The sequence below is a fragment of the Myotis daubentonii genome, chromosome 12 (assembly GCF_963259705.1).
Source record: "Myotis daubentonii chromosome 12, mMyoDau2.1, whole genome shotgun sequence".
Classification (NCBI taxonomy): domain Eukaryota; kingdom Metazoa; phylum Chordata; class Mammalia; order Chiroptera; family Vespertilionidae; genus Myotis; species Myotis daubentonii.
Window position 1 is genome coordinate 57344197 of NC_081851.1, and position 25026 is coordinate 57369222.

Sequence of the window (25026 nt, forward strand, 5' to 3'; positions counted from 1 at the left end):
CTCTGAGCTCCAGATACAGGCGAGTCTTTAGGGACCCAGACTCAAACGGGAGAAGCGGGACTGTCTGGCTTCGGTCAGAGCGAGTGCAGCTTTCTCTCCCAGCTTTGCAGCGGGTGCTGGGACTCAGAGAGGCAGAGCCCCTGGGGACAGGACTGAGAGCCGCCATAATTGCTCTCTCCGGCCCACCCTGTTGATCCTGTGCGACCCACCCGCCCCGCCCAAGCCCTGCACAGAGGCATTTGCAGATAGCCTCAGGCAAAGGCTAGATTAGCACCTCCCTAGAGGACAGAAGTTCTCTCACTGCTGACACAGCTGATTCGCATAGCCACTTGGCCTGGAGGTCAAACCCTCCCTGGAATTAGCTACAACAATCAAGGTTTAACTATAAGACTGCGAACAAAGACCACTAGGGGGTGCACCAAGGAAGCATAACAAAATGCGGAGACAAAGAAACAGGACAAAATTGTCAATGGAAGGTATAGAGTTCAGAACCACACTTTTAAGGTCTCTCAAGAACTGTTTAGAAGCCGTCGATAAACTTAATGAGATCTACAAGAAAACTAATGAGACCCTCGATGTTATGTTGGGGAACCAACTAGAAATTAAGCATACACGGACTGAAATAACAAATATTATACAGACTCCCAACAGCAGACCAGAGGAGCGCAAGAATCAAGTCAATGATTTGAAATGCGAGGAAGCAAAAAACACCCAACTGGAAAAGCAAAATGAAAAAAGAATCCAAAAATGTGAGGATAGTGTAAGGAGCCTCTGGGACAGCTTCAAGCGTACCAACATCAGAATTATAGGGGTGCCAGAAGATGAGAGAGAGCAAGATATTGAAAACCTACTTGAAGAAATAATGACAGAAAACTTCCCCCACCTGGTGAAAGAAATGGACTTACAGGTCCAAGAAGCGCGGAGAACCCCAAACAAAAGGAATCCAAAGAGGACCACACCAAGACACATCATCATTAAAATGCCAAGAGCAAAAGATAAAGAGAGAATCTTAAAAACAGCAAGAGAAAGAAACTCAGTTACCTACAAGGGAATACCCATACGACTGTCAGCTGATTTCTCAACAGAAACTTTGCAGGCCAGAAGGGAGTGGCAAGAAATATTCAAAGTGATGAATACCAAGAACCTACAACCAAGATTACTTTATCCAGCAAAGCTATCATTCAGAACGGAAGGTCAGATAAAGAGCTTCACAGATAAGGAAAAGCTAAAGGAGTTCATCACCACCAAACCAGGATTATATGAAATGCTGAAAGGTATCCTTTAAGAAGAGGAAGAGGAAGAAAAAGGTAAAGATACAAATTATGAACAACAAATATGCATCTATCAACAAGTGAATCTAAGAATCAAGTGAATAAATAATCTGATGAACAGAATGAACTGGTGATTATAATAGAATCAGGGACATAGAAAGGGAATGGACTGACTATTCTTGAGGGGGAAAGGGGTGTGGGAGATGCGGGAAGAGACTGGACAAAAATCATGCACCTATGGATGAGAACAATTGGTGGGGAGTGAGGGTGGAGGGTGGGGTGGGAACTGGGAGGAGGGGAGTTATGGGGGGGAAAAAAGAGGAACAAATGTAATAATCTGAACAATAAAGATTTAATTAAAAAAAAAAAGAAAGAAAGATACTACATCAGTTTTCAGCATCTGTGTATGTCTTCCTGTTAGACGCAGGGGTCAATGAATTTGGAGGAGAGATCTGGGTGCTTCCAGGTTTTATAGCATAGACTTACTTCCACAACTGCTCAGTTTTGGATGGGCAGAAATTCCATCAGAAAGGGCACAGGAATAGACAGGCATGGTGGGCTAAGGCCGGTTATCACCAGGAAGCTGACATGATGAAGCATCCTCCAAGAGCAGGCCGACCAGGGCTGAATCAGCAAACTCAGGAAACTGCTGTCAGCATCCTGAGAGGCCAGGGTACTCCTGGAGAGAAGTTCTTCAGATGGAGATCCTCTGCTGAGTGAGGCCTTTTGTCTGGATGAATTGAACCATGCATATTTTTAATGAGCTTCTGTTCTCCTTAACATTGGAGTTCTCATCTTCTATGACAGACCCACTCACCCTTGGGGACAGGAATACCAGCACAGATCCTTGAAGAAAGGGAACGGAACTGGGCAGTAAGTCCTGGGGATATATAATAGATCATGCTCAATGAAAGTAGAAACCAAAGAGGGTTGCTACTTGTTCGATACCATTCTAAACAAACCCTGGGTTGTTCACATCCCAGGATTACTTGCAGTAGGCAACTCAAAGGTCCTGAGCCTGAAGGGCAGCTAACAACAATATAAAGCTAAAAAGGAGAAAACTGATCGTAGAGGCAGCCATCTGTGAACGTCGCCCACCAATAGTTTCTAGAAGCTACCAAATTTGTGTTCACATGTGCTGGAACCAGTACTGTCCCTGAGACCTTCTGAAGAATCCAATGTTAGCTGCTTAATAAGTGATCTAAAATGTGTGATTGGAGAAACTGTAGTGTTGAGGGTTTAAGCCTTTACTTTTACCTGGCCCCTAGCAAGTGGCATGGAAGGTTAGCTGAACTTGGAATCTTTAATGGAGACAAAAACTTCTGACTGAAGAATGACCCATTTGGAGAAGATAAAGCTGATGATAGGAAATGGGCTGGGCCTAGACATTAGACTATCTTTTCAGTGAGTCACAAGTGAGAGGGCATTCAGGGGCTGAAAACGCGGCCTCTACAAAAAGAAATTAGATCACAAGTACAATACTTTTAACCACAAATACTGCAAAGGAAAAAACTTAAAGTAGTCAGTAGTGAAAAAACAAGGCAATTATTAACATCAGGGAAAACAAAAGGTAACTTTCTTTGCATGTGTATAATGATGTAAACACCAAATATTAATTTAACTAAAAATTATATCATTATGTAGGAAGGATTAGAGAGTTAAAACAAAGGGATAGCTTAAAAGAGTGCTAAATCTTCACTTACCATAAAAGGATGATAATACATCTAAAGTGCTGAACCGAAAGAGAACAGCACATGTATATTACTTAATATATGGCAATGTGTAAATGCCAGAACAAGAAGACTAAGGGGAGTAGGAAGGAATGAGGAAGGAAACTGTTGAATTTCATTAGACTTTTAATGCTATTTGACTTTTTAAATTATGGGCATGTGTTCATTAAAACAATTTCTAAGTGATCTTTCTCCAGAAGGACAAGACAGAACAGAACATCCTAAGAGTGTGTTGAAAAGGCCAATTAACGTTAAGCTCCAAATGCACTATATAACATAGGAAAGATTTAGGAAGCAAGAGAAAGGCCTAAGGCTCCTTTAGTTGATTTAGGCACAGTTTGATAACAGTTAAGTTTAATATCAAGAGTACTTAATTTGTACCTAGGTCTTGCATGATTTTAAACCTTGTTAATGCTTATATAATATTTACAGTAGAATTGATTAAAACTTTCTTTTTAAAAAAGTAGTTTCGGAACAGAAATATACTGAGTGGATCATGCTCTATACCAGGGGTGGGCAAACTTTTTGACTCGAGGGCCACAATGGGTTCTTAAACTGGACCGGAGGGCCGGAACAAAAGCATGTATGGAGTGTTTGTGTGAACTAATATAAATTCAAAGTAAACATCATTACATAAAAGGGTACGGTCTTTTTTTTTTTTTTTAGTTTTATTCATTTCAAACGGGCCGGATCCGGCCCACGGGCCGTAGTTTGCCCACGGCTGCTCTATACACTATTTCTTTAATTGTCTTTATAGGAAGAATGGCTGACCAGTGGACCTATGCATCCATAAGCATCATTGTTATTTATCACGTGCCAGCTACCTAAAGAGCAAGGTATTGACTAGGAGGAATTAATCATCTTCCATAAGATTTGAGACTATGATTGCCATGAATTGAATCCATTTCTTTCTTCCTAGCTCTCTTCCAGAAATGCTAAATATAAAGGAGTTTGCCCAAATTTTTCTTTTGATGGCAGGTGACACTGTTTAAGTAAACATGTTGTCACATTGAATGGATGACTAATGTGGAATGGACCTTTATTTACCCTTTATCAGAGGATTCCTTAATCTCAGTGCTGTTAACATTTGGGGTCAGATAATTCTTTGTTGTAGGGGTCTAAACTGTGCATTGCAGGATGTTTCAAAGTATACCTGTCCTCACACACTAGATACCAATAGCATCCATCCTCTCCAGTTGTGACAACCAAAAAATGTCTTTAGTAGCTCATCAAAGATTTAGGTTTAGTCTATATTATTAACTGCAGCAAAGAACATCCAAACAGTGATTAAAATTTATTATACCACTCTGCATCTGATAACTGAGACATGTTAAGTGAGAAGGTTCTCCCTAAAGTATAATTAGACTATGTAAATTACTTCAGTATTTTTAAATCTGGAATAAAATTGAAAATGAAAAGAATCCCATCATGATATCCTAAGACACTGGTTAAAGCTTTCTCCAGGCAGGGGAATCTTGCTCCCAAAACCTTTATAATCTCTGCCTCAACTGAGCTTGCTTCAGCTTTCAAGAAACCTGGGGTAGAACCCATAGGGGTTTGAGCAGGCAATGGCACTCCAGTGAGGATTCCTGGCCAAAGTGAGTACGACTGGGTCTGGGACATAAATAGCTGCTTCATCATCAAAGCCTCCTGCCCAAGAGAAGGCTTTCATGAGAACTCAGGCTCATTGTGTGAAAATTCAGATGACTGAACTATAATTAGGCCGATTAGTCAACGTTTTAATTCATAGGATTCTGGCTTTGATGTGTTCCTTTCTCACAGAATCAAAGCTAATAATTCTGGAAACATAATTGGGAGCTGAGTGCCAGCTTGAAGCTTGGGGAGCTCCCTCACCTCTTTGGCAAGCTCTGCTTCCAAGACAGCCGCTTCCTGGCCATGAATGAACCTGGCCCAGCCACCTCCACCTTGCCCTTTAGCTCCTTGCTTCCCAGGACATTTCCTGAGCACCTTTTCTCTGTGAGTCAAGATCACTAGCATTAGGTTCTAAATTTAGTGGTTGACAGTAAACTGTGATGTCAGTATCTCTAAAGCCTGAGCCCATACATTATAGGTGCTCAATAAACCTATTTTTGGATGTTGCTAAACAAACAATGGAGCAGATCATTGACTGGTTGCTTATCCAAGAACCATCCTTCTTATTTCAGGAATAAAAACCCGATTTAAACCGCCAATTGTCATGATTGTCTTCTTGATCAAACATAAGCACATGAGGTCATTCTGGCCAATGAAATATGACAAGAAGTCAACTGGGAGGATTCTCAGAAAGATTTTCTTGCTTAAAAAGGCATACATACCAAAAGACAGTCCTCTTCTGCTATTGGATGTGGTTGTATTTCCATGTGACACCTAGGACTGTGCCATCTTGAACCAGGAGGAAGACTATCTGAGGACAAAGAAGATAAGCTAAGGATGCATCAGAGAGATAGAAAAATGTTCAGCCTCTCTGCCATTATTAAGCTGAAGCGACTTCTGGATTTCTTAAGTAGATGATACATCTTCCTTATTGTTAACCTATTCTCAGTTGCATTTCCTGCGGCTTATAGCTGAAAACATCTTAATTGATCTAAGTGATTCACCAGATTTTTTTTAATTTTTTTTTTTTTTTTAACACAGGAAGGGATTTATGTGAAAGGCTAGCCTACTGGGAACTTTATTATAACCACTACTACTTACTGAGCATGGACCACACACATGCTCCAGAACTGTATGAACACTGACTCTAAATCTCACAAAAACTCCATGAGATGATTTTTATTATCTGCATTTTATAAGTAAGGTAACGGAGGCTTTGAGAGCATAACTAAACTTATGCAAATCACCCAGTTACTATACAGGGCAACTCAGATTCAAACCCAGATACGGCCTGACTCTGTTTTTCTCTACATTCTACTTCTCATTAGCTTTTCCAAAGACACATTGGAAGAGATGAGGATAAACACACACAGGAAGGCTACGTTATCTTAAAACTTATTTCTGTGTTATCAGATAGAAGGAAGAAAGGAATGGACATTATATCTCCTGAAACTGCCTAAATGGGTAATGAAACCACTGTCCTCAAAACATCCCTTACCATGCATATAAGCCTAACCACATGGACACAGACACCAGGGGGGTGAGGGCACAAGTGGGGGAGTGGCGGGGCAATGGGAGGATAGGAACACATGTAATACCTTAATCAATAAAGAAAAAAAACACCTAAAATGCCACCTTTGTCATATAGCAAGATTTCTTTTTTCTACTTAATCCCAGTTATTTATTTATCTATTTTCGTGTCAATAAAATATTGTTTTGATGATAGTAAAACAACAAAAACAACAATCCTCTCCGACATTTTGACATCAGGCCTCCAAATTACCTGCAAACCTGGTCATGGCGCTTATAATTTGTAAAGACCATTACTGGCTTCTTTCAAGCATATCTCACCTAGGAACATCCTGTCTCTCATATTCATGACATAGTCCCTGAAGACAGGATTAAAAAGATTTTAAAATCCTAAACAGAAAAATATGTTTCCTGTGCCCCAAACACTCCCTAGTCCCTGCCCCAACACACGAAAACAGGGTACCCAGTAAAGACAAAGAAGAATAAATACCAAGTGGTGCTAAGCTCTTGGGACTAAGCTCTGGTCCCAAGTCTGATCCTGGTTTGTTTAAGTGAAGACTGATTCTGGAAAAGGCTTAGAAAGTGCTACAGACTGAGTTTTATTTTCTGGGGATCCTGCAGGACATGAGTGGGGAAGGGTAGGGGTTTCTTCTACAAAAAGCCCTAATGGACCACTGTGCCTCCTTATATGACCTTGACTGAGAAAATTAATAAACCCTATATCCTCCCCCTTCCATTTTCTTCCCTTGTAAAACAGGAATAATGAAGGCTAGTTGACCATAAAAATCCTAGATGAATGTCAGCATCTGACTGCTGTGAGCTCCCAGGCTTGCAGGAGACAGACTAGAGATCATCCCTGTACCACCCCAGTTTCTCCTTGGCTATCCCACCCTTCACCAACTCCCATCAGCCTCATGAATCTAATGGTCATCAAAGTCGGAAATTTCTTCACATTTCCTGTGATAAATGAGCTAATCTCTGCACACCATACATCCCAAGAGCTCACATGTAGCTGGCTTGCTGGCATGGCATGCTGACAAACCTGGAGAGGTAGGAGGAGATCCAGGAGATCCATGGAAGCCTGGGCAAGAAGGTACATCAACATGAAGAGTGTCATCCCACTGGGCCAAATGCAGCTAAGAGGCCAAGAATGGACCATGAGATGAAGCAATGAGGAGCTTATTGGACCATGAGAAGCGCAGTCTGAGATTGAAACGCTAATGGACTGTGTTAAGGAAAGAACAGGAGGGAGAAAGAAGTGTCTACAGACAACTCTGAAGAAATTTTGCTTTGAATGAGATCAAAGAAACGGAAGAGAACGTGCAATCAAAAAAAGTTTAAGGAGCGCGAGGGACGCCGGGAACGGGGGCGGAGCGCGGCCGCGCCGGCGCGTCGGGTGGGAGAGGCAGCTGCTACGATGGACGTGTTCCTTACGATCCGGCGCCACAAGACCACCATCTTCACGGACGCCAAGGAGTCGAGCACCGTGTTCGAGCTGAAACGCATCGTTGAGGGCATTCTCAAGAGGCCGCCCGATGAGCAGCGGCTGTACAAGGATGACCAACTTCTGGATGACAGCAAGACACTGGGCGAGTGTGGCTTCACCAGTCAAACAGCGAGGCCCCAGACCCCAGCCACTGTGGGGCTGGCCTTCCGGGCAGATGATGCGTTTGAAGCTCTGCGCATTGAGCCCTTCTCCAGCCCTCCAGAGCTGCCTGACGTGATGAAGCCACAGGGCTCAGGAAGCAGTGCCAATGAACAAGCTGTGCAGTGATTGGGCCTGGGGCCCGCTCCTCCCCAGTGCCCCATCCCCCCAATAAAAGAGATTTGGGTGTCTGCCTGGTTGCTGCCTCTTTATGCACACCCTCTCCTGATTCCAGGCATCATCCTCACCAGGGTGGGGCTCACTCCTTGTGAGACTCCTCTCCAGCCTCTCCTCTTGCTTGCCAGGCTGGCCTGCTGGACCACAGATTCTCTGTGCTCATCAATCCATCCCCAGCCCAGCCTGTCCCTGAAAGGCCATGGGGAGAGAGCTGGGAGAAACCCAGGGCCCCAGGCTAGTTTTTTTCAGCCTGCTCCTGCCTAGGGGCAAAAGGTTTGAGGTTTTGTTCATTCCCAATCAATAGTCCCCTTTGCTGCTTCCCCCTCCACCTCTGCACACTGGCTTCCAGGCAGGTACCTCTTTCCTGCTCAGAGACCAGAAGCAAAAGTGTAAGCCAGAACCAGTGTGTGGCTTCAGAGCAGTCTATGTGTGTGGAACCCTGTAGTCAGTCACTAGAAGGGGCAGCTCTTCTCCCTGCCCGTCTCCACCCTCTAATAAACAGTCTGTAGACCCCCCCCAAAAAAGTTTAACATAAGAGATATTAGGGCATCTTTTATAGGCTGATGAGAATATCCATTCAAGAGGAAGAAATTGAGAATACAGGAGAGAGAAGTGATATTTACAGAAGGGAACCCTCTAGGAAGGTAAGAAGTGGGGGTACTTTATTCTCTCAGTGTGAGATTTTTCTGCTAACTTATTTCCTCTACTCTTCTGATGGACATATGTTCCATGTGCCCTCACGTGGTAGTCTAATCCAGGACAGAGTCATGCTAAGAGCTTCTCTTAGTGTTGCATACTGGTTCTAGGATCCAAGCTGTGGCAATCTACTTCCAGTTTGCTTCCTGATTTCCCAGTGTACTATCCCCCAAATCTTTTCAAAGGTCAAAAAATTAATGTCTGAGCTCCCTCAATAATATAACTCTTAATATGGGCCAGACATTGCATTTATTGTCCCAGTTACTGTTATTATCCTACCTTATAGATGGGGACCCAGAGGCAATGAAATGTTAAATGACCTGCCAGAGGTCATATATCTGGTAAGTGGAGGAACCGGGACTTGAACCCAGTCAGTGTGGCTCTGGAAGCTCATCTCTTTAATCTCCCCCATATTCTGTTTCCTCCCTTTGGCTCTTCTTCCAGAAGGCCTAGGATCCTTTAAACCTATAAAACTACTTGTGGCTTGTCTTGACCCTACACACACACACACACACACACACACACACACACACACACACACGGCCTGTCCTGAAGCCCTTCTAATGAGTAGTCATCTCAATTCACCTGCGACTGGTCCTGTACCCATAAGAAATGCTTCTCATACAGGGAGGGAGGCCTTTGAGTTGCTGCTTTCCTATTTATATCTGGTCAGATCTGGGCAGGAAACAGATGGCACACTCAAATTGAGTAATTTGAGGAAAGTTGAATAAAGGGACTATTTACAAAGGTGTGGGCAGGATGTAGGAAAACCACAGAAGTAGTGTAATAAGAAACAGCTACTTGACCACCCCTAGGCTTGAAGGGGTAGGAAAGGTGTGAACACCGAGACCTATAGAGTGGGCCCTGTGTGGTTCACCACCTGACAAGAGCTGTGACCATGAGTCAAGAGATGGAGCCAGACCGGAGGTGCCCTCTTTTCACTCCCCACCCTCCCAGGTCTCCCTCACACTTTCCTTCCCTCTGATCTCCTGCCCAGGGCTTCCACTTGCTAAACCCAACCAAAAACCAAAGGGCAAGGGAGCCTGTTGATACAGTTTGCATGTAGTGGATAGAAAAGAGTGGAGAGTAGATCTAGAAGGGCAAATAGAAGTATCTACCATACTAACCAGGTTACTATTTAGGGTAAAGAATGGGGCTCTGGAGCCAAGTGCCAACTGCTTCTTATTTGCCACATGACTCTGGGCAAGTTATTTAACCTCTCTATGCATTAGTTTCCTCATCTTTAAAGTGGGCTACCTAACAAGAGCTGTGACCATAACACCAACCTCACAGGGCTGTAGTAAGTGTTAATCCTTAATTTTTTCTCATTTAGATAACACAGCACTTAGCATATAGTAGGCACTCAATAAATACTGGTTCCTTTTCTTTCTCACCTTCTTCAGGTTAATGTATAGGAACAAAGTCTTCAAATTTACATCTAGTCCTATTATATGTACTCAGTATGTATTGCTTGATTGATGATTGAAGGGACCTTTCTTTCCTTGTGCCGGTGTCCGACCCCAGCAGGTCCAGGGGTCCCCAAAGGTGTGGACGGAGTCGGCGAAGAAGGAAGGGCATGGAGACAGTGTTCAGTTGATCTCTTGCCAGGCTCCGCCTCCAGGCTCCGAGGCCAGTCCCTGTCCAGGATCCTCGGGCATGCTCTCGCCAGCGAAGTTCTTCTGTCTCTAGAGAACGTTCTTTGTAGGTTCTGTGCCTAGGCTCTGTCTCTCTTGGTCCTGTCTTCCAAGCCCTGTGTTCTCAGTTCTGTGTCTGAAGTTCTGTCTCTTGCTGTCTGGTTCTGTGTTCTGAGTTCTGTCTCTGTCTCTAGATTCTGAGTTCTGTCTTGTTACAACTGTATTTATACCAGTTGATTCAATCCTATCAATCCCTATTACAAAGGTTAGGGTGTTTCTTATCTCCATTCCAGGGGGAAAAGATTATGTAGTTTAAGCATGATTGTTCATAGTTAAAGGGATTAATTACCCGCCTGGCACTTAGTTGAGGGGTTTTATCCCCTCCCTGACTTCAGGGAAAAATCCCTACCTGGGGAAACAACCTTTCTCGGAGAGGTGACCTTGGTTAAAACACACAGCGCTAAGGGGAGCAAACATATTAAGAACAGTATGCCATATATGCCAGGTCCCTTGAAACAGCAAGGATGGACCGGCTCCCGGCATCCTTGAGGTCTCAGAATATCCTGTAAATGACCCATCCAGCCTCTCCTAAGAGCCTGCAACAGTTAAACTGTGGCTTCAAAAGTTCTTGATATTGCTGACATGGTTCTAGCTCACTTTGTGGGTGGCTGCAAGGTTACTTGAGTGTTGGCCTTATAATTTATTAAATTGTACATTTGTTTTATGCTATTGTCTGCATTTGCTTAACAATTTAAAAGTTTTAAAAAATATGTTCTAAATTTCACATACCCATAAAAAATAAAAATATTTCATTGTTTGCTTTCCCTCCATTTGGTCTTTCCTGTGACTAGATGGATCTGAATCATCACCAGGTTCTTGACAAAAGGCATTTGAAAAGGTGATTTTACTGGTGATAAGTGGATCTAGGACCACTTATTTCTTCCTACTCATACTAGTATATTTCTTCTGAGGCTGGGTCTAATGCTTGTCCAGAATGTACACCTGAAGGCAGCTAAAGGGAATGCTCCCTACTCTGGCCCTTTCTTTGAAGAACTCCATGGTTCTTGTTGACTGGCTCCAAATCCCTGCCCTTTGATGCACCCTGAACAAGAGGCTTCCTCTATCAGCCTCTTAAAAGCTTGGAGTGCTGGGGCTCCTATATTCTACCAAGCACCTCTGTCATGTTGCCAGGCCTTGTCCCCAATCCACTCTTAAGTAGATGCCAAAGTGAAGGAATGCTTTTCCAAGCCATTTACCTGGCATTCTCCCTTTCTATTATAACGACTCTTTCAAACCTTCTTTCATTATGTGCTTTCCAAAGGAATAAAAAACTCCCTATGACTATAAACTCTACTAGACTCAAAGTTCCACAGTGGTAGAACTGTATCTTTTCATGTTTTTATAACCTATATTGCCAGAGTCATTGACACAGATTAGAAGCTCAAGAGAAGGTTGTTGAAACGAACTGAATTGAACTTTCTACCCCTTCCTGCCTGCATGAAAAATGTCTATTTCTCCAGGCCAGCGTGATCACTTCAGTGGGACTCACACCACTTGAGGGAGAGGGACTTTGCCTTCTCTGCGAGTTGGTTTTTAACTGGCAGCTCCAGCAGGAGTGTGTAAAAGGATGAAATGGGAGGTGGACAGGGAGGAACCGGCACTTAAGAAACTTGGAGTCTCATTTATTTTTAACATTATTCACAGATGACTTTCTTTCTTCTCCTTAGCATGGATGCTTCTACCCTCTTCTTGTAAACGAGTGCATAGCTGAGGAATTGTATTTGTTTATCTTGCTTCTTGAACAGCCACAGATACACTCCCAGTCCCTTTCACCCCTTGCCTGCCAAAGCTGACCTAGTGCTTTTGATGTTTTTACTTTTGCAAAAATGACACAGGGCCTGGAGATGAGAGAGTTCAGCTAGGACATTCAGCTCCTCTGTGCCTCACCTTTCCTCATCAGTAGCTGGGAGTGGGAGTAATAAATAAGGAGTAAGAAAGAAGTGGAGCTTGCTGTTGGGACGAAAAGTTCCAGCCTGTGAAACGTGTGATTTATGGCGATGAGACATTCAGATCCAATTCCTGGGTGAGGGCATCTGAGGCAGGGGCCTCAACGTGTTTCCCTACCATAAATCAGGACACAGATTGACCTAATCAGCTGTTTTCCTTATTCCTCCAAGTTCCAAAGTGCAAATGCTTTCCTGCTGAGTAGTTATTTTAGAAGAGGGAAGGGGAAGTAAAAAGCCAGGCTCCCTAGGTCCTCAGGGGCGCTGGCGATGCTTCCCAGACACCATTGTAATATCTAGGATCTCCTCGTTCCCTAGTTAACGCCACCCTTGTGCGGGCTCTGAATCTAAAGTGACCTGAAACAAGCTCAGAGCACAGACCAAAGCGTAGCTTTCCCATCTCCCAAAGATGAGATTCCAAAGGTTTGTAAATAAATACTCCCCGCAGCAGAATTTCATTGTCAAGAAGGACAGCATGTTTGTCCCGACGCCCACAGGAGGGCCTTTTGCCAAAACGAATGGGAAATCAGTGGCCCCATTAACATCCTGTGATCTTAGATCTAAAAATGACCCGGACGGGGTAAACAAGGTGACGTAAGCGGCTGGGTAGGGAGTGGCTCTCTACTGCCACCTGGAGGAGAGCGTCCGCAATGGCGCAGAGGCTCCGGGCTGCGAGAAAGCGGGCCTTGGCCGGCTGGAACCAACTGGAGAAAACGGGTGCGAGCTGGGAAGACGCCCGGAGGGTGGGAGAATACTCAGGAGGCTAAATGGAGAGGAGACAAAACTCCTCTGCGACCTCTGCTAGAGGAAAACGAGGTCTGTGTTATCCGGGCCACTGGGCACTGTGGCGTGAACCCTGCTGGCTTCCTCCTGGGAACGCTGCTTTTATAAAAGGACTCAGGCACCATTAACTCTCGCTAGAAAAAAATATAGCTAAAGCTGCGTGGGGACAAGATCGCAACGCTGTAGGCCCTTGATAAAAGCAACTCTCAGTTTCTGAAAGAGAAAAAAAGGAGAGGCATGGATATGCTAATAAAGGGCCACCAGATTTCCTGTTGTACTTTGGGCTTCTCTGTGACTTAGTGGGGGAGGGAGTGCAGGAGTGTAACAACAGTCCTAATTTACTTTCTTGTCAGACTAATGTGAGAATGAGGCTGCAAAGCTTTCTGCATTACGCAACCCCCATGCGGGGAGCTGCCCCAGAAATGTGCTGGGGGCTAGATCAACGGGGTGTTATTACTTTCCCTCCTGTAGATGATCCACAAAAGAACAACAAAGAGTTGATTTTTAACTTGTTAAAAACAAAACAAAACCCACTTTATTTGGGGGTTAGTCAGTTCTTGCTGTGTTGCAAACCACCTCTAAATCTCTGTAGCTGGGGACAATAAACATTTCTTTTTCTTGCTAATGGAGCTGCAGGTCAGCCTTGCTCTGATCTTAGTTAGGCTCAGCTGGGTTGGCTGAGCTACTCTGGACTCCAGGCTTAGGGTCAAATACAGGTCTGCTCCATGTGATTTCATTTCTGGACCAAGATGAAAGGACACAGTGACTACCTGAGGCATACTCTTCTGGCAGAGGGTGGAACCGTTCAAGAGGCCAAGTCAAAACAGGCAAACATATTTGAAGCTTTTGCTTTGGTCATATCAGCTAATATTCCATTGGCTGAGGCAAGTCCAACATCAACGGTGTGTGTGTGTGTGTGTGTGGAGGGCAGGGAGTGGGATATACCTTGCTTACTCTAGTTGATCCAGAGGGTCATTGTCTGCTCACAGGAATATTTGCTTCCTGTGGGAGAATTGCAAAGTGAGGATGGTCTAGATCAGCGGTCGCCAACCTTTCGGACCTCACGGACCACCAGTTGGCAACCACTGGTCTAGATAAGCCTTATGTATATTGGTGGTCGCCAACATGAATTTAGTATTGCATAATAGACACTTTTAATTCATTTCTCTTTCTAGTTTTACCCTCCACTTATGACATTATGTGTTCAGGGACACAATACCTTTGATCATGGCAGGTCTGCCTTATGGACATTCTGCTTGTCTCATGACAGGATTTTTTCAAAACTCCCTGTACCAGAAGGGTGGACATTACTTATGCAGGTATCACCTGTGGAATGAAAACAACAGGCAGAGAGTCTTTAAGAAGGCAGCATGGTATGTTGAGAAGAGCACTAGATTTGATAATCAAGAAACCTGGGTATCTAGTCCTGATTTGCCAGTTTTGGAATTTGGAAGGGTTGGCAGAGACCAACAACCCGTTGCCTTTAAAGCCTGTTTAGTAGCTGGACTTTAGCCTGTGCACTGGGGCATGACAGGGTCGGATCAGAGTTTTTGAATAAGCTTTTTGGCAACAGTGTGGAGGGTGGATTGAAGGAGAAACATTGGATTGGAGGCAAGGAGGTGGTTAGGGTATAGTCCAGGTGAAAGGTAATGGGGACATAGACCAGGAATGAAGCACTGGAGATGGAAAAAGGAATGAATAAAGAGCCTTTAGAAGCAGACCTGACAGGAAGGACTTAAAGACAATCAAACATGAGAGGAAAGAAAAGGAAAGAGGAGTCAAACATGAATTCAGCATTCAGAGTGCATCGCACAAATATTATTTGTAAATATTATTTCTCAAACTCTTTGTTGCAAATGCATAAATGTATGTGTATGCATGGGTTGGCAAGCATTGTAAAATGAATTTCTTTCCAGGGCTGATGCCCACCTCCAAATTATACAAAATGGACTATATCAGTGTTTTCCAAACTTCAGTCATTTGTATACCTCAGTCACAATTTTTGTCATATTAAAATAACACCTGCATTCCTTTGTTCTTTAAATGAAGTCATTTTTTTTTTTTTACCCTAAACACTTACTGCAGGCTCATCCTAAAACAAAATCATATATGTGAAATCATGACGTTTATGTGCTAGTTATTTGTCTATACATATTGAAACAAATACAAGGCCATTAAAATGTATCTGTACAAGGGTTGGCAAAAGTAGGTTCACAGTTATTCATATGGAAAATAATATAATTAATAAATAATAATATAATAAACTGTTTCTCATACTCAGAACTGTAAGCCTAATTTTGCCCACCCCTGAATATTACCAATAATAGTAGTAGTAGTAGTATTACTTCCCATGCCCTTGGCTATGTGCAGGCCAGATTTACGAAACCCCTGACCCAGATGATACCTAAAGCCACTAGGATTATACTGATTTTGCTTTCTATGCCCTCCTCTTGGTTTCCATTCAGATTGTATCAGTGTCCAGCCCTGGATGGCAGGTCTGGTCATTGGCAAGGACTTGCCCTGCAGGCAGTGACCTTGAGCAGAGCTGGGCTTGAGGTTTTTCTTCCAAACAAATGGGGGCTGACCTGAAATGTCTTTTCAACTCAGTGTCTCACATCTGAAAGCCACTGAAAGAGCAGACAAGCCAGATGAGCTGGGCCCCTTGCTTTCTGCAGCCAAGGATGCAAATGGGCCTTGGGGTCTCCCTCCGCATCTCCGGGTTCTTCCTGATGCCTGCCCAGGGGCCACATACACAGGTCTGAATGTGGAGGGTTGCAACTCAAACTTTTGTTCACATTTGATGAATAAAGATCTCTACAGACCATTTCAAGGTAAAGTTAAATTAATTCTGCATTAATGGGCTGGATGACAGAAGGCATGTCACTAAAGCTCTCTGACCCTCTTTTCCCTGGATAAAATGGGGGGCTAGGCTGGTGACCATGAAAGGGTCTCACTCTAACATCTTACTGTGCTCAACAATTTGGGGACAGTTGTGTTTCTTCTTCTTTGAATTCTTTATTCAAGTCCTTGCCCTTTTTCTCTCTTATAGTATTTTCTCTCTTATAGTATTTTGTCCTTATTTGTAAAACTTATTATCATCATTGTATGCAAATGTTTTATGAATATTGTCTTATCCTTTGTCATTAATTGCAAATATTTTTCCCCAGTATGTTTCAATGGTTACTTCTGTGAGAATAAGGAGACACCTTCCCCCTCCACCTGACTCCATAAAGATATTTAAACTTAAAAAAAAAAAAGCCCAAATTGACAATCTTTCCCTCAAGGTACCTGCTTAAAAAGAGCTTCCTTATTCCTAGATTATAAAAATATGCACTCAGTTTATCTTCTGGAAATTTAATGAATTCATTATTTTATTTTATAATTTTAGACCTTTTAAGATGTATTTTATATAAGGAGTGATATATTTATTTTCTTTTGTCTTTATTTTCTTTTTCAAATAGGCACCCCCCCATTTGTTGAACATTATATCCTTTCACATAGATTTGAAATATATTATCTTTAGGAATTTTTTAAAAATCATGTTATCCTCCTATATAATAAAAGGCCAATATGCAAATAGACCGAACAGCGGAACCGGAACAACCGAACAACCGAACAATCAGTTACTATGACATGTGCTGACCACCAGCCCCACCTGCATCCGCAGCCAGCACTGAAGCCACCACTCACACCCGCTGCCGGTGCCCGGCGCCGGTCCTGATCACTTGGCGCCATCAGCAGGTGCAAGTGGTGGCTGCCAGCCCTGATCACCCTTGAGGGCTTCTCCACCTCCCTCTGCTCCTGAGGGGTGATCAGGGCAGCAGCTGCTGCTCACACCCACTGATGGCACCAGCCCTAATCACTCCGCACTGTCAGCGGATATGAGCGGGGCCGGTGCCGTCAGCGCATGGGAGTGGCACCAGTGGGGCTGCTGGCAGACAAGGGATTGAGGGTCAGGTTGGGAGGGGCTGGGCGGGGTCACAGAGGATGGGCCAAGACCCGCCCCTGTGCCTACTGCAGCCTTGTGGCCCACAGTTCATTTCAAGGTGCACGAATTTGTGCACTGGGCCCCTAGTCTATATATATAAAAGCCTAAGAGACCAGTCGACCATTCAACTGGTCGCTATGATGTGCACTGACCACCAGGGGGCAGACGCTCAATGTAGGAGCTGCCCCCTGGTGGTCAGTGTGCTCCCACAGCTGGAGCACTGCTCAGCTGACCGACGGGCGCCAGACACTGAGCTCACAGCTGGCAAGCACAGCTGTGGCTGCGCAAGCCTCTCCTGCAGACACTCCTCCTATGCACCCCTCCCCCATCTGAACCGGGACCAAAATCAGGATCCGAACTGGCATCGGGACTGACTGGGCGGGAGCCCGCGGCTGCTTCTCAGTCATGGGCGCACCGGTATCACCCTAGGATGGGTGCGCGGAGACTGCCACGGAACAGCAGCAGCAGTAGGCGCAGCGGGGCCAGGATGAGTGGGAGCAGCGCTTTACCCGACTTGGGCTTCTTCCCAGCCACCTTCCACTTCGCGCACTACTACATCCCTTGGGGGATATTGGATGTCGGTTTCAGCCCGATCCCTGCAGGCCACACCTAAGGACCCCACCAGTGCCCGAATCCGTGCACTGGGCCTCTAGTATACTTATAATAGTAAAAGCTATTGTCAGTTCTATTATGGCATATTTTAACTGTTGTGCTAATGGAATTGTTATTTTTATTTATTTATATTTTAAAACCATAGCAACAATATTTACTTCCAACCTCACTACCACCACTTTAATGCATTTAAAAGTTTACCATAAATGGTCATTATCATGACTGTCAACATATAAAGCTGTCAGAAGAAGACTTTCCTTTTCTATCATTGTAATTAATCATAGCAATTAGTGAAGAACTCAGTTTGTAAGATTTTGGGGAAAGTAGGGCTAGGACCTAGGGAGATTATTTCCTGTGCAAAACTAGAAAGTTAGAGATAATTTTCCCCCAGGGTGCCCCCTCCCTACTCCAAGTATCCACTGTCCTCTTCTCTCTACCTCACTTCATCTCTTAGAATCCACTGTCAAGTCTTCATTCACACTGAGGTGTTGATGACTGGTTACTGCCCAACACAGCTATTTTCCTTAGAGTGTGAGGTATGTGGAAATTAACTTGTTACTAATAATAGAGTACTAAAGTTTGAAATACTTTACTTTTTAATAAGTCCGAGTTGATTCAATATTTCCCCTGAAATAAATCCACCTGGTCTATCTTACTTCTTTTGTGGGAGAATAAAAATGTGTGCTGGTAATTATCTGTGACCTCTTTGTCACAACCCATGGGGATATAATGATGTGCCATTAATAGCTGAGGCCACTTCAGATGGCCCTGGGAGGGAGTGGAGCTTAAATGTCTGCTTTCATTTCCTTTTTAATGTTGTTCAAGGATAATTTTTAATAACTTAACCAAATCGATATTGCAAGTGAGGAAGAATGATGCTGGAAACATATGTGTTAGTGAAACTACAAATATTATGATTACTTAATAAAAGATAAAGTGATAACACAAATGAAATGTACACTACTATTATTCACAATGGGTACTCAATAAATATTCATTAAATTAATGAGTGAATTAATATTTAAAACATCAAAAACAGGGTTTGTTGATGCTTTGCTGAAATATTTACTCACTTTCAATAAAATCTGTGGTGTAAGAAACAATAGTTTCAAAAATGTTTTTCAAAAGATTTAATATTCTTTTAAAACTTATCCTATCCTATATAATAAAAGTCCAATATGCAAATTGTTCAACCAGGAGTTCGATGAGGAGTTCGACCGCTCACTATGATGTGCACTGACCACCAGGGGGCGGCGCGGAACATGGTGGGCATGGGTGACCAGCAGCGGTGCCTGGGGGTGGAACTGCCGCCCAGCTCCCAGGTACTGAGGGAGCCGGGCGGGGGGGGCCCAATCAATCACCCTGCAGGCGAGATGGTGGAGCAGGTGAGGGATGGGTGCCAGGCCACAGCGGGGTGCCAAGAGGGGCTGTGGGGCTGCAAAGCTGGGGGCACGAGCTGGGGCTGCAAGCCTGGGGGCGCAAGCTGGGGCCTTATCTCTGCAGGCCACCCCGAGGGACCCTATCCATGCACAAATTCATGCACTGGGCCTCTAGTTTTTATATATTTTATCATAAAAATAACTATTTTTAGGAGTGGAACAAAAGTCTTAAATGAGCCCTAGCCAGTTTGGCTCAGTGGATAGAGTGTTGGCTTGCGGACTGGGGGGTCCCGGGTTCGATTCTGGTCAAGGGCATGTGCCTTGGTTGCGGGCACATCCCCAGTGGAGGGTGTGCAGGAGGCAGCTGATCGATGTTGTTTCTTTCTCATTGATGTTTCTAACTCTCTATCCCTCTCCCTTCCTCTCTGTAAAAAAATCAATAAAATATATTAAAAAGTCTTAAGTGAAAAAACAAGACATAGAAAACAAAAGAATGGTAATGTTTGAGGGTATGAGGCAGTGGCAACTGGCCTCTAAATTTTGTACAGAATCCCTGGCCTCAGGAATATCTTACCTACAATGTAATACTTTTATGAATACCTTATCTACTTTAGAAATATTTTCACTACTGTTTGCCCTATTTCTTTGCCTGCTTCCCTGAAGTTATTTTGTTTGTTAAATAAAACAAAACTGGATTCTCTAATAGGAGTAAGTCTTTGTCATCCAAAGTGAGGAAAAAATTTGAAAAACAAAAATTTGAGAATTGGGACCCTAAGGTAATATTCCCAATGCTCCCTCCCACCTCCTAACCCCCCCCCCCCCCCCCACACACACACACACATTTCGGAACCTTAAGCTAGAGGAATAAGGCTCCCAGAGTAAAAATGAGGCAACAGCCAGCGGGTTGAATCTCTGAAACACACCTGTGGGCATCCCCACCCCTTTTTCACTTGTAGAGGCAGCCCTGCTGCGCTGCTGTGTTTTTGAGTCCCATGTGTTATTCCTGATTGCTGGAAGGAAAGTGGAGTTGGGACCATTATCGGGAGCCAATGATCAGAAGTGCTGCTTCTACCAGTTGAGTAGAACATAGACAATCCCTCCATCGCCAGCCTGCTCACCCTGCTCCTCCCCCAGCCGCCCAAGAGGAGGATGATTGAGGTCTCCCTGGCTCGCAGGACACATCAAGTATTTTCCTCAGGGTACCTATCAGTGGACTCATTGACTTGGGATTTCAGTTCCTACTCCCAAGCAATTTTCCCAGCAACGAAGGATTTTTCAGTCCTTTTAAATTTATCTACGGACACAAACTATGCAGAACATTCAGGATATAAGCTATGTGAGCAACAAATAACAAAGCACTAATTGCATCTAGTGGGCATAGAATTTCAGTGACTTCATGTTGGCTAAATATAGGCGAACACTTGGTGTGTAGTGCGTGCCAGGGAGAACCATGATGCAATTATCCCCTCCCCTTACTGGAAGAGGGGGGGCAAGGGTCAGAAGGCAAGTAGGAGATTGCCTCATAAATGGTCACTTGTAATAGCCTCAAACTCCACTGTGTCCATGGTTTGTACATACACACCCCCCCCCCAAGACAAAGCAAACATTACTATATAGCTTTAAAAAAACATAAATACTAAGCTTCTGACCATAATTAAAAATAATTGCTTTTGTTTTAAGATTTAATTGTTTCCATTTTCTTTTTAATCTTTATAGCAAACTCACATACACCTTAAAACATTTAGAAATAAGTAACTGCTAAGTCTTACTGAGCAGTTAACAGATGCCAGGCACTGCCTGCTCTTGGGGCTTTACACTATCAACTCATTTAATCAACACAGTAAGTCTCAGAGCTGGGTATAATCATTAATCTCTGTTTTACATCCAAAAAAGAACAAGGGATGTATTGGGTTCTGCACCTTGCTTAAGGTCATCTAGTTAGAAAAAGGAAGAGTGGGAGTTAAACTCAAGTTTGCTTGACATCAAATGCCATGGTCTTAAACTCTAGACCAGTGCTGTTCAAAAGACATATATTGTGAGCCACATATGTAATTTAAAATTTTCTAGTAGTCACATTAAACAGAGCAAAAAGAAACAAGTGAGATTAATTTTGATAATGTTCTACTTAACTCAATATATCCAAAATATTATCATTTCAACATTTAATCAATATGAAAAATGATGAGAACCCAACTGGCATGGCTCAGTGGTTGAGCGTCGACCTATGAATCTGGAGATCATGGTTCCATTCCTGGTCAGGGCACATGCCCGGGATGCAGGTTGATCCCCAGTGTGGGGCATGCAGTAGACAACCAATCAATGATTCTCTCTCATCATTGATGTTTCTATCTCTCTCTCCCTCTCCCTTCCTCTCTGAAACCAATAAAAATATATTTTTAAAAAAGGATGAGATATTTCACATTATTATTTCCATACTAGAGGCCTGGTGCACTTGGGGGGGAGTCCCTCAGCCCGGCCTGCACCCTCTCACAGTCTGGGAGCCCTCAGGGGATGTCCGACTGCCGGCAGTCGCACATCCTTAGTGCTGCCATGGAGGTGGGAGAGGGTCCTGCCACCACCGCTGCACTTGCCAGCCATGAGCCTGGCTTCTGGCTGAGCAGCGCTCCCCCTGTGAGAGCACACTGACCACCAGGGGGCAGTTCCTGCATTGAATGTCTGCCTCCTGGTGGTCAGTGCATGTCATAGAGACTGGTCATTCCATCGTTCAGTCAATTTCCATATTAGCATTTTATTATATAGGATTAAGTCTTAAAAATCCAGTATGTAGCCCTAGCTGGCTTGGCTCAGTGGATAGAGCATCAATCTGTGGACTGAGGAGTCCCAGGTTTGATTCCAGTCAAGGGCTCATGCCCAGGCTGTGGGCGCAATCCCCAGTAGGGGGCATGCAGGAGGCAGCTGATCAATGATTCTCTCATCATTGATGTTTCTATCTCTCTCCCTCTCCCTTCCTCTCTGAAATCAGTAAAATTTTTTTTTTTTAAATCCAGTATATATTTCCCACTTGCAGCACATCTTAATTAGGACTAGCCCCATTTCAAGTGCTCAGTAGGCACCTGTGTCCCGTGGCTTCCATACTGGACAGTACAGGTCTGGAAAGAACATTTCCATCATGGCAGACAGTTCCATTGACAGTGCTGCTCTAGATTCCACTGGCCATCGAAAAGAAAAAAATATCACCTATAAACTCCATCTATTTCAATGTAATGTATGCCTCCTGTTTTCTGTGTGTGTGTGTGTGTGTGTGTGTGTGTGTGTGTGTGTGTGTATACAGATATCATCCAGATGAGGGTTATATATAGCTTTAATTAAATTTTTAAACATATTTGTTATTGATTTCAGAGAGGAAGGGAGAGGGAGAGAGAGAAACATCAGTGATGAGAGAGAATCATTGATTGGCTGCCTCCTGCATGCCCCACACTGGAGATTGAGCCTGTAACCTGGGCATGTGCCCTGACAGGGAATCGAACTGTGTCCTCCTGGCTCACAGGTTGATGTTCAACCATTGAGCCATGCCAACCGGGCAGTTTTCATTAATTTTTAATGATAATTTTTTCTTTAATGAAAGCTGAAAGTGTGCAACCCTCCAGTGGTTTTGCCTCCCTGTAGGTATGTGAGGCAGCTTTGATGTGCTGAAAATAGCATGAGACTTGGAGTCAGAGGGCTCTACACTTACCCCTGTGTGACACTGGATAAGCTGTTCTCCAACACTCGGTTATCTTATCTGAGGAGGAAACATGTAAGTTGAAAAATGCCTAATAAACAAAGCCTCTGTTAATAAGTACCTCATTCTTCTTATAACATGGGCAATATATTATTATTTTTTTTAAATATTTTATTGACTTTTACAGAGAGGAAGGGAAAGTGATAGAGAGTTAGAAACATTGATGAGAGAGAAACATTGATCGGCTGCCTCCTGCACACCCCCCACTGGGGATGTGCCCGCAACCCAGGTACATGCCCTTGACCAGAATCGAACCCGGGACCCTTTAGTCCGCAGGCCAATGCTCTATCCACTGAGCCAAACTGGTCAGGGCAATATATTATTTTTTTAATCATCACCCGAGGATATGTTTATTGATTTTAGAGAGAGAGGAAGGGAGAGAAAGAGAGAGAGAAACATGGATTGGTTGCCTTCTGTACACGCCCCAACTAGGGCTTGAACCTGCAACCCAGGTATGTGCCCTGACCAGAAATTGAAACCCACAACCTTTTGGAATATTGGAGGAAGCTCCAACTAATTGAGCCACCTGGCTGGGGCAACAATATGTTCTTTTTTTTTTTTTAATATATATTTTATTGATTTTTTACAGAGAGGAAGGGAGAGGGATAGAGAGTTAGAAACATCGATGAGAGAGAAACATCGATCAGCTGCCTCCTGCACATCTCCCACTGGGGATGTGCCCGCAACCCAGGTACATGCCCTTGACCGGAATCGAAGCTGGGACCTTTCAGTCTGCAGGCCGACGCTCTATCCACTGAGCCAAACCGGTTTTGGCAACAATATGTTCTTACACAGGATGGGGCAAAGGAGGTTTATAGTTGTGAGTACATGAAACATTTATTCTTGTATTAGTATTTATTAATTATTGTATTTTTTCCATACGAACAACCATAAACCTATTTTTGCCCTACCCTGTATATGTAGTGTGTGTATGTGTGTATCTGTGTGTGTGTGTGTGTGTGTGTGTGTGTGTGTGTGAGAGAGAGAGAGAGAGAGAGAGAGAGAGAGAGAGAGAGAGAGAGAGAGATCAGTCAATGGTCAATCTAAGAGCCTAGTTTTGCATTCCTAACCCAGGCAGAACTTTGTTGATTAGTGCTAACTGTATCATTTTCCCAGTGTAAGTGGACTGTCTCTTGCTCCTCTGCCTTTTGCAAATGAATTTTGTAATGTTCTTCTGTCTTGGGCCTGGCAGAAATTGCTGCATGAGGAGGAAGTCTGATTTCAGGAACAATCAATCTCTCCTCCACCCTTGTTTGCCGTGTCTTGCTGCCCAAAAGGAAGAAAGTTCCACATCCCACAAGGGGAAGCATTGTGTTGGCCCAGAAGGAGAAGTCTTAGGAGCAACTTGAAGCCAACATGGCTACTTGCTCCTCCTAAGCTGGGAGCACATTTTAAATATGAGGGCAGAAAACAATCATGATTCTCCATCTCTACAGATAGATATCAGCATACAGTCTCCAATCAACAAGGAATCTCCGAAACTCTGCATTTTCACGGGATCCAGGGAAATAAGTTTGACAGGGTTCAGGACACATTACCCCTAAATATGGCACCTTTATATATTGAACATTTTAAGCTGAAGAAGTTTGAGAAAATGGCAGAAAGAAGATCTTTCTGACCTTCCCCTGTCCTTATCCCCTGAAGTAGGTCATAAAAGCCTCATGTAAGTGCCCTCCTTATACCTGGAGGAAAAGGGTGTCCTTATATTTGAAGTTAGGGATACTAAGAGGAATCAAAATGCAAAGCCTTGCTAAGTTTCCCCAATTTAGCACCCTTAGCTCATACTCTGCAGTTCCCGATCTTGTTTTTCCACAACCTTCCACTTTTCATCAAATTTAGCGTAAAAACACTCAGGTGTAAACATTTCTTTGGGTCTTCATTTCTTTATGAAGACTCTGTGTCATGTACAACTTATATTAAATAAATGTATATGCATTTATCTTCTTAATATGTCTTCTGTATCAGAGCCCCGGCTGAGAACCTAGAAGGTTAGAAGGGAAAAAGTTTTTCCTCCCTTGCAAGTTGTTAGAGCAATAAGACACTGTTGATATTATATAGCTATTTGAGTGGATAAACTGTGATTTCCAATGTAAATTCCCAGCAAAATTACCCCCAAAAAAGGTAAACATTAACCTTTACACAGTGAGAAAAGCCTTAGATAATGGCTTGGCATCACCAGGTATAGGAATACAAAAATATCCAGTACCCAACAAGGTTAAATTCACAGTGTCTAGAATCTAATC

The 25026-nt window shown here is 43.6% G+C and overlaps 1 protein-coding gene and 1 long non-coding RNA gene across 5 annotated transcripts in view; one reads left to right on the top strand and one right to left on the bottom strand.

Moving 5' to 3' along the window:
• The window catches only part of LOC132213414 (uncharacterized), a 106912-nt gene that overhangs the window by 45414 nt on the left and 36472 nt on the right, over positions 1 to 25026 (bottom strand). For 2 of the 4 annotated variants that reach the window (XR_009447985.1, XR_009447984.1), the window contains 3 exons: positions 14282 to 14388; positions 5317 to 5405; positions 1758 to 2001 (listed from right to left, as the gene is read on the bottom strand). This is a non-coding gene — a long non-coding RNA (uncharacterized LOC132213414). The remainder of the gene's footprint in view (positions 1 to 1757; positions 2002 to 5316; positions 5406 to 14281; positions 14389 to 25026) is intronic. The other 2 variants (XR_009447987.1, XR_009447986.1) reach the window with 1 other exon arrangement.
• Positions 7491 to 7960, top strand: LOC132213411 (elongin-B-like). The gene has a single exon (XM_059659963.1). It carries the CDS (start codon positions 7542 to 7544, stop codon positions 7896 to 7898), a length of 357 nt encoding a protein of 118 aa, XP_059515946.1. The 5' UTR covers positions 7491 to 7541; the 3' UTR covers positions 7899 to 7960.

Bases quoted from the DNA above. Each gene is read 5' to 3' on its own strand.
- LOC132213411 (XM_059659963.1), top strand. From the start codon at position 7,542: ATGGACGTGTTCCTTACGATCCGGCGCCACAAGACCACCATCTTCACG.